The 12,694-nt window shown below is 46.3% G+C and overlaps 1 protein-coding gene across 1 annotated transcript in view; it reads right to left on the bottom strand.

Annotated features, from left to right (window-relative positions):
• The window catches only part of LOC137352036 (ephrin type-B receptor 2), a 937,948-nt gene that overhangs the window by 819,614 nt on the left and 105,640 nt on the right, over positions 1–12,694 (bottom strand). Inside the window, exon 3 of the mRNA XM_068017009.1 lies at positions 7,517–8,201. Within this exon, the coding sequence (XP_067873110.1) occupies positions 7,517–8,201 (685 nt within the window). The remainder of the gene's footprint in view (positions 1–7,516; positions 8,202–12,694) is intronic.

Raw genomic sequence — 12,694 nt, 5'->3', positions numbered from 1 at the left:
ATGGATCCTTACAGGGTCCCACAGTGACCTCCTACTCCCAACACTGGATCCCCACACAGACCCACTACTCCCAACAGTGGATCCCCACAGAGTCCCAAAGTGACCCCCTACTCCCGACACTGGATCCCCACAGTGTCCCACAGTGACTCCCTACTCCCAATACTGGATCCCTTCAGTGATCCCCTACTCCCAACACTAGATTCCTACAGGGCCCCTCAGAGACCCCCTACTCTCAACACTGGATCCTCACAGGATCCCACAGAGAACTCATACTCCAGACACTGGATCCCCACGGGATCGCACAGTGACAATCTACTCCCAACACTGGATTCCCACAGAACTTCCCTACTTCCAACACCGGATCCCACAACATCGCACAGTGACCCTCCCTTTCCAGACTCCGGACCCCCACAGGTTCCTACGGGGACCTGCACTCCTGACACTGGATCCCCACAGGGCACAAATAATTGAAGGTGGGAGGGCAGGTTGAGAAAGTGGTTAATAAAGTATACAGGTCCTTGGCTTTATAAATAGGGGCATCGAGCATAAAATCAAGGAAGTTATGATAAGCCTGTAGAAACCACTGCTTCAGCCTCAACTGCAGTATTGTGTCCTGTTCTGGGCACCACACTTCTGGAAGGATGCGAAGGCATTAGAAAGGATTCAGAAAAGATTCCTGAAAATGGTTCCAGGGACGAGGAACTTCAGTTACGTAAATAGATTAAAGAACTTGGGACTGTTTTCCTTGCAGAAGAGAAGATTAAGAGGAGATTCTATAGAGGTGTTCAAAATCATGAGCCGGACCAGGTAGATAGGAAGAAACTGTTCCCATTGGCGGAAAGATCAAGAACCAGAGGACACCAATTTCAGGTGATTGGAATAAAAAAGCAATGGTGACATGAGGAAAAGCTTTTTCACACAGACAGTGGTTAGGATCTGGAATGCTTGGCCTGTAAGTGTGCTGGAGGCCTTCAAAAGAGAACTGGATAATTATCTGAAGAGAAATATTTGCAGGGCTATGGGGAAAAGGCAGGGAAGTGGGACTAGCTGAGATGTTCTTGCAGAGAGCCAGCATGGACACAATAGACTGAATGGTCTCCTTCTGCGCAATAACCATTTTATGATTCTCTGAATCTATTCTATGAAATATTAAATGAGTATTTTGCATCAGTCGTCACACCTGAAGACAATGTTGGACTGCTGGAATTTAATGATGATTTCAATAAAACTAGCAATATGAGCACAGATAAACATATTTGGGCTGGATTTTGTTCTCCACCAGGCGTCGGGTTCCATGATGGGGGTGAGTGGGGGGCGGGGGTTGGAGCCTGAAGATGGCTCCAGATGAGGCCTGCCATGGACCTCAACACCGTGAGAGCTCGGCTTAATCCTCTTGGCGGTGGCGAGGCTCCGTGGCGGAACCTGCCGCTGGGCGATGGGACCACAATTAACACATTCAAATGAATAAAATTATTCCGTTTAAATTGACTTATCTGCGATCTTGAGGGCTCACCCTGATCTTCGGCACGGCAGTCGGCACTCCCAGACCTTTAGATCCCCGTCTGGGGAAATGAGGCGCCACACTGGTGGGGAGGGGGGAGGAGGTAGGTTTATCAGTGTGGGGGGGTGGCTAGGGGGGGGTGTGGAGACGGGGTCAAATTAACATCATGGGCATAGGGGATGGTGGGAAAGATTGAACCTTAAACTTTGTGCAGTTTGGATGGTGGGGGGGGCGGAGGGTCAGATGTTTTGGTGGGGGAAAGGGCAAATAGTTATTGTAATTGTTATTGGGAGGTGGGAAAGGGGCATTAGTAATTATTTAGTTAATTTTGGGGGGTAGGACTTTAACAATTTAAATTGGGCGGCAGGGCTGGCTGCCCTGTGCACAGGCAGCTGGCGCCATTGCCGGGGGTGGACAGCCCACCCCTTCCACGTGACTGGGGGTAATGAGACGCCCCAACTATTTCAATGAGCTGCTGCACTTGAGATTGCGGCAGCTCTTTGGCGTGCGTATGGGCGAGCCGCTATTTTTTGAGCTCACTGCCTGGCTCTTAAAATCCAGCCCATTGTTTTATATAAATGTAACAATGTTAACTTGTATTTATATGTCTTTAACGTAGTGAGACGTCCCAAGGGGCTTCACAGGAGCATTATCAAACCGAGCCACATCAGGAGATAATAGGGGCTGAAGGAGATTACAGAAATAGGGAGGGGCCAGGCCATGGAGGGATTTGAAAATAAGGGATTTCTAAAATCGAAGTATTGTCGAATAGGTGCCGTTATAGGCCAACGAGCACAGAGGTGATGGGTCAACAGGACTTGATGTGAGTTCGGTCAAGGGCAGCAGATGTTTGGCTGACCTCAGGTTTACAGAGGGTAGAAAGTGGGAGGCCAGCCAGGAGTGTGTTGGAATAATCAAGTCTGGAGGTAACAAAGACATGGGATGAGGGTTTCAGCAGCATATGAGCAGAGGCAATGCTACGAAGGTGGAAAAAGGCGGTCTTAGTGATGGCGCGAGTATGTAGTCGGAATTTCATCTCAGGTTCAAATATGACACCAAGGATGCAAACAGTCTGGTTCAGCGTCAGACAGTTACGGGGAAAGGGATGAAGTTGGTAGCTAGGAACAGAGTTTGTGGCAGGAACAGAAGACAATGGCTTTGGGTCTTCCCAATATTTAGTTGGAGGAAATTTCTGCTCATGCAGAACTGAATGTAGTTGATAGAATTAAGAGTCTAAAAATAGATAGAGCAGCCAAGCTGGATGATATCCACCCGAGGGAGATGGAACAGGTGTTGTCTTACCCACTTGCCTGTATGTTTAATCGCTGACTACACCTTGGAATGGTTCCCACAAATTGGAAGGGGCCTAATATGAACAATGTAGTCCCCACCTCTCAAAAAAGGTAACAAGATGGACCTGAGTAACGATAGGCCCATTCGTTTGGCATCAGTAATATGGAAGTTGCTTGAGGGAATCATTAGCAATTCAACTTCCGATCACTTGAATAGAGAATGTCATATTAGGAGCACCCAACATGGCTTCAAAAACAGGAGGCACGTCTTACATATTTGAGGATATTTTTTAAGAAGTCATCAAGATGATGGCGAAGGGAAGGCCAGTAGACACTGTCTACTTAGACTTCCAAATCGCTTTTGATAAGGTACCGCACAAGAGATTTCTCTAACAGGTCAAAGTGCCTGGTATCAGTGGTAATATACTGAGCTGGATTGGGAACTGACTGACAGGATTTATTCAGAATGTAGTTACAGATGGATTTAGATCTGTTTGGTGACCAGTTGCCAGTGGTGTCCCAGCTTTTGCAACCTAACCATGTAACTAAAATCCCCCAACCATGGAACAAGTCTGATAAATCTCCTTTGATACGAGGCAACTGTTTGGACTTTCAACGATTTTTGACTGTTTCAGGCTGATCTTAATGTGTTGTGAGATTGGGCTCACAACCGGCAAATAATGTTTAATTTGAATAAGTGCAATGTTATTCATGTGGGAAGGCTAAATGCTCAATATTCAACCTTCAGGGAAAACCATGAAAGAAGATGGTGAAGGAAAGAGATCTGGGCATTCTGGTGCATAGATCGCTAAAGGTACAGGAGCAATGTTGTGAAGTGATAGCTGGAGCAAATATAGTGTTGGAATGTATTCATTAGACAATCATGTATTCATTAGATGAGACGGCACAGGGCAACACAGTGGCACAGTGGCGCAGTGGTTAGCACCGCAACTTCACAGTTCCAATGACCCGGGTTCAATTCTGGGTACTGCCTGTGCGGAGTTTGCGAGTTCTCCCTGTGACCCCGTGTGGGTTTTTGCCGGGTGCTCCGGTTTCCTCCCACAGCCAAAGACTTGCAGGTTGATAGGTAAGTTGGCCATTGTAAATTGCCCCTAGTATAGGTAGGTGGTAGGGGAATTGAAGGAAGGTGGGGATGTGGTAGGAATATGGGATTAATGTAGGATTAGTATAAATGGGTGGTTGATGGTCAGCACAGACTCAGTGGGTCGAAGGGCCTGTTTCAGTGCTGTATCTCTAAAAAAAAGAAACAGACTATTTTGTCCTTGTACAGAACCTTTGTCAGGACTCAATTGGAATATTGTGTCCAGTTATGGTCTCCTCTCATGGTGGGTGATATTGAAGCTTTGGAAAGGGTGCAGAGACTAATTCCCAGTTTAAAACATCTTAGTTATCAAGATAGTCTAAAAAAGTTGGGACTCTACACTTTAGAGAAGGGTAGACTCAGGGGTGATCTGATGGAGGTTTCTAAGATGATGAAGAGAATACGATGTGCTCCAGTTGACAAGTTTGTCAAATTAAATGGGTTTGGGATGGCCTGGGGCCATGAGTTGTGTAAGGCCAGATCTAGGTTAAATGTCAGGAGGTGGTTCTTTTCCCAGAGAATAGCAGACCTCGAGGAACAGGCTGTCATCTCAAGAGGTGGGCACTAATTCACTGAATTCCTTCAAGTGAGATTTGGACCTGTTCCTGATTGGGAGGAGGAAGATCACCTCCTGCCTAGAATTATCTGGGCCAGATTAATCGCCTCTGCTAGTATCAACCTCCTAGGGTGGTTAGAGAGATATTTCCCAAATGTTTTCCCAGCCCCCAGGCTGCCTTTGCTTTTACCTGCTTTTTTGCCTCTTCCAGAATATTGCATGGTTGTGGGTGGGATGGAGATGCAAATCACAATTTTATGGGACAGGCTGGATAGCCGGGAAGGGGTTTTCCTGTCCATCACTGCTCTTATGCTCATATGCAAGTTTCTCAGAACATTTCAATCAATTCTGGCCTCGGCCTAATTACACAACAGGATTTAATCTACAGTCTGGAGTGAAAATATAATGCCCTGTGTTCTTTATCCACCAGAACTAGAAAAGGATAGTCCCAGGAAAGCCCATGGCTCCAACTGTAAGCAGCAGGCAGTGCGATTTCCCTGAGGATATCAGTCACATATAGAACACTGGGTAGAACATGGAGAATCTCTGAGTTAAGTTCAATCCTGGAAACACAGCAATGCAGCCATGAAGCCTTGAAATCAGTGTCAACTGGCAGAATGGATACTTGCAGGAATGACAAATATACCAGGCCAGTATAAGAGAGAGGAGCCAGTGTTACTGGGTAATGGATGCTGAGCATTTTGTGTACTCTGACTATACTACAGGAACAGTCCATGTTTATAATACAGTCTGTGGACTTGATGGGCTGAATTTTACATCACCCCAGCGGGTCAGATGGTGACGTGGGGGCCGCATAAAATTGAGCGGGAGGATCCGGGAGGCCTAGCCGCCTCCGGTCAACTTTACGGCGTCAGGCGGGGAGGGGAAACGACCTGCCCACCCGAGGCCAATCAAGGCCCGGAAGTGGCCACTTAACGATCACTTAAGGGCCCTCGCTCGCCTCCATGGATATTTTTACCAGTGGCAAGCGGGCGTACTGGGGACGTGAAAGGCCACCCAGTGGAAAGCTGCCAGCCTTTCCACGCGCTGGGGGGGCCCTGGAAATCAGACACAGGGTGCCCAATTGAGGGTCACCCCCGGATCCCAACCCACCTCCGGGACCCAAGACGCCACCCCCCCCCCCCACTCCCCCCCCCCAAACGACCACTCCAGCCTCACCAGGGAAGGACCAATCTCGTGGTGAGGCATGCCCAACTTACTTGGACTCCTGGCTCCTTCTGGTCGGCTGGGCTGCAACCCCAGCAGTGGCCACTGCTCCCGGTGGCACTGCTGGGACTAAGAGCTGCCGGCCCGCTGATTGGCCAGCAGCTCACTGAGGCGGGACATCCTCCCTCAAGCGGGTGGAAGTCCCGCCTCGGGACAATTAAAGCCCAGGGACCCGTAAAATGCGGGACAGATCCCCGGGCTAGGTGGAAGCGGGTTCACGACCAACTTTTACGTCGATGGTGAAGTCTCTTCCGCCTGAGGTAAAATCCAGCCCAATGACGCTCCTCTCAAGCTGTGCGAAGCTTAGTGCCAAACAGGTCCAGTACTCTAAATAACAGTGTTGAGAGCAGCTGACCAAGGGACCAGTGCTTGATGTATGGGATGGCACTGGAAACCCCAATGTCTGCCCTCACTGCAGGAGTTTGGAATGCAGACCTGAGCTTCAGATTACTATTCCGATACTGTGAATTAGTAACCCTCTTATTAAAAGGAAATTCATAATATTTGCTGTCGCCATGAACTGTACAAAATGATTGTGATATCTTACTGTGCCCAGCACCTGTAACAGTACAATTACACAAATCTATGATTCCAAATAGTGGTTAGCACCGCAGCCTCACAGCTCCAGGGACCCGGGTTCGATTCCGGGTACTGCCTGTGTGGAGTTTGCAAGTTCTCCCTGTGTCTGCGTGGGTTTCCTCCGGGTGCTCCGGTTTCCTCCCACAAGCCAAAAGACTTGCAGGTTGGTAGGTAAATTGGCCATTATAAATTGCCCCTAGTGTAGGTAGGTGGTAGGGAAATATAGGGACAGGTGATGTGGTAGGAATATGGAATTAGTGTAGGATTAGTATAAATGGGTGGTTGATGGTCGGCACAGACCCGGTGGGCCGAAGGGCCTGTTTCAGTGCTGTATCTCTAATAAAAAAATAAAAATATAACTAACATACTTTAAAAATATAGGCTGCTTTTGAGGGTCCTAGTTTCAAAGCATTAACATTAATTACCATGGATGAGCAGATAGACCCACACTGACCCCATACTTTAACTGTATCTAGACAGCTGGTCAAACTCCCAGCACAGGGCACTTCACCAACACATCAACAAAACAAAGATCAGTTTTCTATGACAGCACTTGGAAGGGAACAAACTCTCATCTTGTTGCCATTTTGCAGCCATTGCTGGAAAGTCAAAGCTACTTCTTCCTTGCTTCTCCTGATAACTGACGACAAGATCAGACAAGTTACAGAATTACCGGCAGTTGTATAAATAAGCAGTTTGAAGCAACCACTGGATTATTTATCACATCTGCCCTGCCATTGGTGACTCACACATTTCATAACACTTCAAAAAAACAGTCATCATCACCAAGCCAGCAAGTGTCAAAGTTCAAGTAAATGTGTTCAGAACAATCATAATGAAAAAGCTGAAAATGTAGAAATAATAGCCAGGGCGATTTGGAAATAAATGCAGGCAGGAAGCAACAATTAGAGAAAATTGTACTGAGGAAAAGTCAGTAAAATGTATTTGAAATGTCAAGTTCCACTGTAAATAACAGAAACATGATTGTGCCTCCGAGCCTGCCTAATCTGGTCAGTTCTATTACATTAAATGATTTCATACTGGCATCTTATTATTTGAATTATGTTATTTTCATTTTTAAATTAAGTGAAACCTTCATTCCTAGAGGAGATAAAGTAGTAAACTGCAAACGTCTGAAAATAGCAAGTGGGACAGAAACATTTGAGCCATATCTCTTCTGAAAATTCCATGTGACTAACATGATTAGCATAACCATTGATGAGTTGATGGGTGAATCTGTGAACTGATGATGCTCTTACCTTCACACACAGTGCCATTCTCCACAGACTCATAGCCAGCTTTACACATGCAGCGCCCAATGGGGACCATCCACTCTCCATCTCCATTACAGTACAGTTTGATGGGCACATCGACCTCCTCAGCATTTGGGATACAGCTCCCCCGGGCCACCACCAGTGATGTGCTCTCTGCTCCAGACAGTGTTCTTTGGAAAATTGCCCCATTCTGGATCACCCGCGGGCACATTCGGTAGAAGACCCTTACTGCGATCAGAGACATGCATCCACCATAATCCTGAAACGCGAGGTAAAATCCATTCCTGGACACTGGGCCAAAACTGCGGACTTCTGTGTTTATTTTCATCACCCTCCCCCCCAGATCCACCTGGGAAAAGCTTTCATCTGCTGCAATTGTATCGACTTTCATCCAGGGATTTTCCATCCAGTGTGGAGTTGTCTTTGTGGCTGAATCTGTATTAGATTCATAATAGTAGAGATTAAAGGTCTCCTTACAGGAGCCAGGGACATTGGGAATGCTGCTACAATCCCGCACAGAAAACTTCATCTCCACATGGATACGTTGAGCCCCTTTCCGTTTGATGTACTTGGTGCGGAGCCAGTTGTTCTGACTGGCTTCAAACACATTGCAGACCTGATACGTCCTTATCGTGTTCATAGTCTCATCGTATCCACTGACTTCCTCCCACTGTAACAGGAAGGATAAAATGGGTAAGAATCACAGACATAGTTAACAGTAATGTCACGATAATTTTAGAACATATTCTGTTCGGTGACTCCTGTTTGAAACCCCAAACTAGACAGCAGCAAAACAATTGCCAAATGTTCTTCATGCATTTCCTTCCCTTGGAATCGTAACCTCCTTTCCCAAGTCATCACAGTTGCAAAGTGATGAGATATCTCCACTGTTAATTGTAATTAGGTGATGGGCATTAACTGGGGACTCACCTGTGCTCATATATATAGAAGCAGATTGAAACTGTGGTTGTTGGGTTGGAAGTGCACAATATGTAATGTGTGTCTCTGTAAACAAAAGCTTGTAAGTGTATAAAGACTTAGTCCAGCTCTATTCTCCACCGCCTGGTTATCTGAATTGTAACATCCACCACAGGAAGACAATGATAAATGGGGCGGCACAGTGGCGCAGTGGTTAGCACCGCAGCCTCACAGCTCCAGCGACCCGGGTTCAATTCTGGGTACTGCCTGTGTGGAGTTTGCAAGTTCTCCCTGTGTTTGCGTGGGTTTCCTCCGGGTGCTCCAGTTTCCTCCCACAAGCCAAAAGACTTGCAGGTTGGTAGGTAAATTGGCCATTATAAATTATCCCTCGTGTAGTGTAGGGAAATATAGGGACAGGTGAGAATGTGGTAGGAATATGGGATTAGTGTAGGATTAGTATAAATGGGTGGTTAATGGTCGGCACAGACTCGGTGGGCCGAAGGGCCTGTTTCAGTGCTGTATCTCTAAAGAAAAATGGCCAATAATGATCAGCTGACTCAGCAAAGCTTTTACAATTTGGGATTACACAGATTATGGATATTTCATTGGTTGAACACTGATGGAAAGGGAAGTAAGAATAATATGTTGTTCTGAAATCCTTCCTGAGCCTGGGTGGCCGCCTTTGTGATTCCCATTTAAAGCAAGCATACTGTTGAAAATGATGAACATTTCAAAGAGATTTCAGTTGGATCAGGAGAGTAAGGGATGCAGCACAGTCACACACACACTGATTCAACTCAGAAATAAATAAAACAATTCCTATCAATAAATGTTGTATTATTTATCACTGAATATGTCCCATCAAGAAGGATCCACAAATGGAAATGAGTGTTTAAATTCAGATATTTGTACTGCATGGCAGAATGCTCGCAAACCTTTTTAAATGAGGAGGAAACTGCGCTGGGGTCTTCCTTCCCCACACCTCCCCCACCCCACCCACAACATGCAAGCAAACACAGAGAGAGACAGACACAGACACAGAGAGAGAGAGACACACACAGACACGCTCACACAGACACAGAGAGAGAGGGACATACACACAGACACAGAGACACACAGACAGAGAGACACACAGACAGAGAGCGAGAGACACACACACACAAACACACAGACACAGACAGAGAGACACACGGAGACAGAGAGAGAGAGACACACACACAGACACGCTCACACAGACACAAAGAGCAAGAGACATACAAACAGACACAGAGACACACAGACAGAGAGAGAGAGAGAGACACACACACACACAGCCACAAACAGACACAGAGAGAGAGGGAGACACTCACAGACATGCTCACACAGACACAAAGAGCAAGAGACATACACACAGATACAGAGACACACAGACAGACAGACAGAGACACACACACAAACACAGACACAGACAGAGAGACACACGGAGACAGAGAGAGAGACACCCACACAGACACGCTCACACAGACACAAACAGCAAGAGACATACACACAGACACAGAGACACACAGACAGACAGAGAGACACACACACACAGACACGCTCACACAGACACAAAGAGTGAGAGACATACACACAGATACCGAGACACACAGACAGAGAGAGACAGACAAAGAGAGACACACACAAACACACAGACACAGACAGAGAGACACACAGAGAGAGAGAGACACACACAGACATAGAGAGAGAGACGCACACAGACACAGCCTCAAGTACACAGAAACACACACTCAGATACAGAAGCACACTCACAGCCTCAAACAGATACACACATATAAATACACAAACACACACATGCACTCAAGGATACACAGACACATGGTGTAAATGATAAAGCAGGCGTGCACGTCTCGCTGATATTCACTACATTAGTAAGTGGAGACTGTAAGGGACGAGAATCTACAATATATAACCTGGAATGTTTGTGAACAGCTTCTCGCTGTCTGCAACCTGAATGTCTCTTTCAAATATATTGGTAATAAAAAAAAGACTTGCATTTCACAACCTCATGATATCCAAAAGCACGTCAGAGCCAATGAAGTACTTTTGAAGTGTAGTCACTGATTAATGTAGGAAACATCGCAGCTAATCTATGCACAGCACGCTCCCACATGCAGCAATGAGATCAATGTGTTTTAGGTGCTGGTTGTGGGATAACGATTGTCCCACTACATTGGGTTGAGCTCCCCTGCTCTTCTTTGAAATTGTGCCATGGGATCTTTTATACCCACCTGAGAGGGCAGAACGGGACCTCAGTTTAATGTCTCATCTGAAATATGGCACCTTCGATAAAAAAACAAGTATTTACATAGCACCTGTTACAACCTCAGGATGGTCCAAAGTGCTTTACAGCCAGTGAAGTACTTCTGGAGTGTAGTCACTGTTATATAGGAAACACGGAGGCCAACTTGGACACAGCAAACAGCAGACCAGATAACCTGTTTTTATGAAGTTGATTTAGGGATAAATATTTTCGATGACACCAGGGACAACCTCCCTGCTCGTCTTTAAAATTGTGCCATGGGATGAGAGGGCCTCGGTTGAAGGTCTCATCCCAAAGATAGCACCTCCAGCAGTGTAGTACTCCCTCAATACTGCGCTGGAGCGTCAGCCTAGATTTTTGTGTTCAAGTCTCTAGAGTGGGAGTTGAACCCGTGATTTTCTGACTCTGAGATGAGAATTCTGGCACTGGACAGAGCAGCACTCCCTTGGCACTACTTTGGAGCATCAGTCTGGATAACGTGCAAGTGATTAGAGTGGGATTTGAACCCACAAACCACTGACGCAGCCACAGCTATCACAATCAATTCAGCCTATAAACAGGGCCCTTAAAAATGCTGGTTTAACTAAAGCTTCCAATCCTCTCCTTTTTCCTGTTGTGTTTAAATACTTGTTCAATAGAAACCTTTATTTTTTTTAATTGTTTCATTTTCCACTTCCATCCTCCAACTCTCAATATAGAACAACAACTGATTTGCACCAAGCCTTGTATCCATCCCCACATCCTGTAACCAGATACTGGCAGGTGTGTCAGAGCCTGTGGATCAATTTACACTCTAATCTTTTCCATAACTCTGCCTGATGCCTCCATTGACAGTGCTCCTGAAGCTAGGAACAGTCTGCTGTGACAAAAACTGAGAAGTATAGAATCAGTTCAGCAAAGAAGGAGGCCATTCAGCCCATCGGGTCCATGCCAAGTCTCTGTCGAGCAATTCGGTCAGTCCCATTTCCCTTCTCTATCCCTGTATTCCTGCAAATATACGTCACTCAGCTACCCATCAATTTCCTTTTGTAATCATTCATCATCGCCACTTCCACCACCCTCATAGGCAGTGAGTTCCAGATCATTACCACTCGCAGCATAAAAACATTCTTCCTCATATCCACCCTGCATCTCTTATCCAAAACCTTAAATCAGTGTCCCTGAGTCCTTAACTAATGGGAACAGCTTTTCTTTGTCTACCCTATCCATACCTGTCAACATCTTGTACACCTCTATCAAATCTCCCCTCACTCTCCTTTACTCCAAAGAAAACAACCCCAGTTTTTCCAACCAAACCTTGTAACTAAAATCCCTCATCCCTGGAACCATTCTGGTAAATCTCCTCTGCACCCTCTCAAGGACTCTCACATTCTTCCTAAACTGTGGTGACCAGAACTGGACGCTATACTCCAGTTGTGGCCTAACCAGAGCTTTATAAAGGTTCAGCATAACTTCCCTACTTTTGTACTCAATGCCTCTAATTATGAAGCTTTGTCCCATATGCTTTGTTTTTAGCTTTTTAGTTTTAGAGATACAGCACTGAAACAGGCCCTTCAGCCCACCGAGTCTGTGCCGACCATCAACCACCCATTTATACTCATCCTACACTTATTCCATATTCCTACCACATCCCCACCTGCCCCTATATTTCCCTACCACCTACCTATACTAGGGGCAATTGCTAATGGCCAATTTACCTACCAACCTGCAAGTCTTTGGCATGTGGGAGGAAACCGGAGCACCCGGAGGAAACCCACGCAGACACAGGGAGAACTTGCAAACTCCACACAGGCAGTACCCAGAATTGAACCCGGGTCGCTGGAGCTGTGAGGCTGCAGCGCTAACCACTGCGCCACTGTGCCGCCCTTTGCTAACCACTCCTTCGACATATTCTGCCACCTTCAAGGTTCCACTGCCCCTGTGCATTTTTTAGAACTGTGTCA

Source organism: Heterodontus francisci, chromosome 37 (assembly GCF_036365525.1).
Source record: "Heterodontus francisci isolate sHetFra1 chromosome 37, sHetFra1.hap1, whole genome shotgun sequence".
NCBI classification, from domain to species: Eukaryota; Metazoa; Chordata; class Chondrichthyes; order Heterodontiformes; family Heterodontidae; genus Heterodontus; species Heterodontus francisci.
This window is presented reverse-complemented; position numbering and strand designations above follow the sequence as displayed.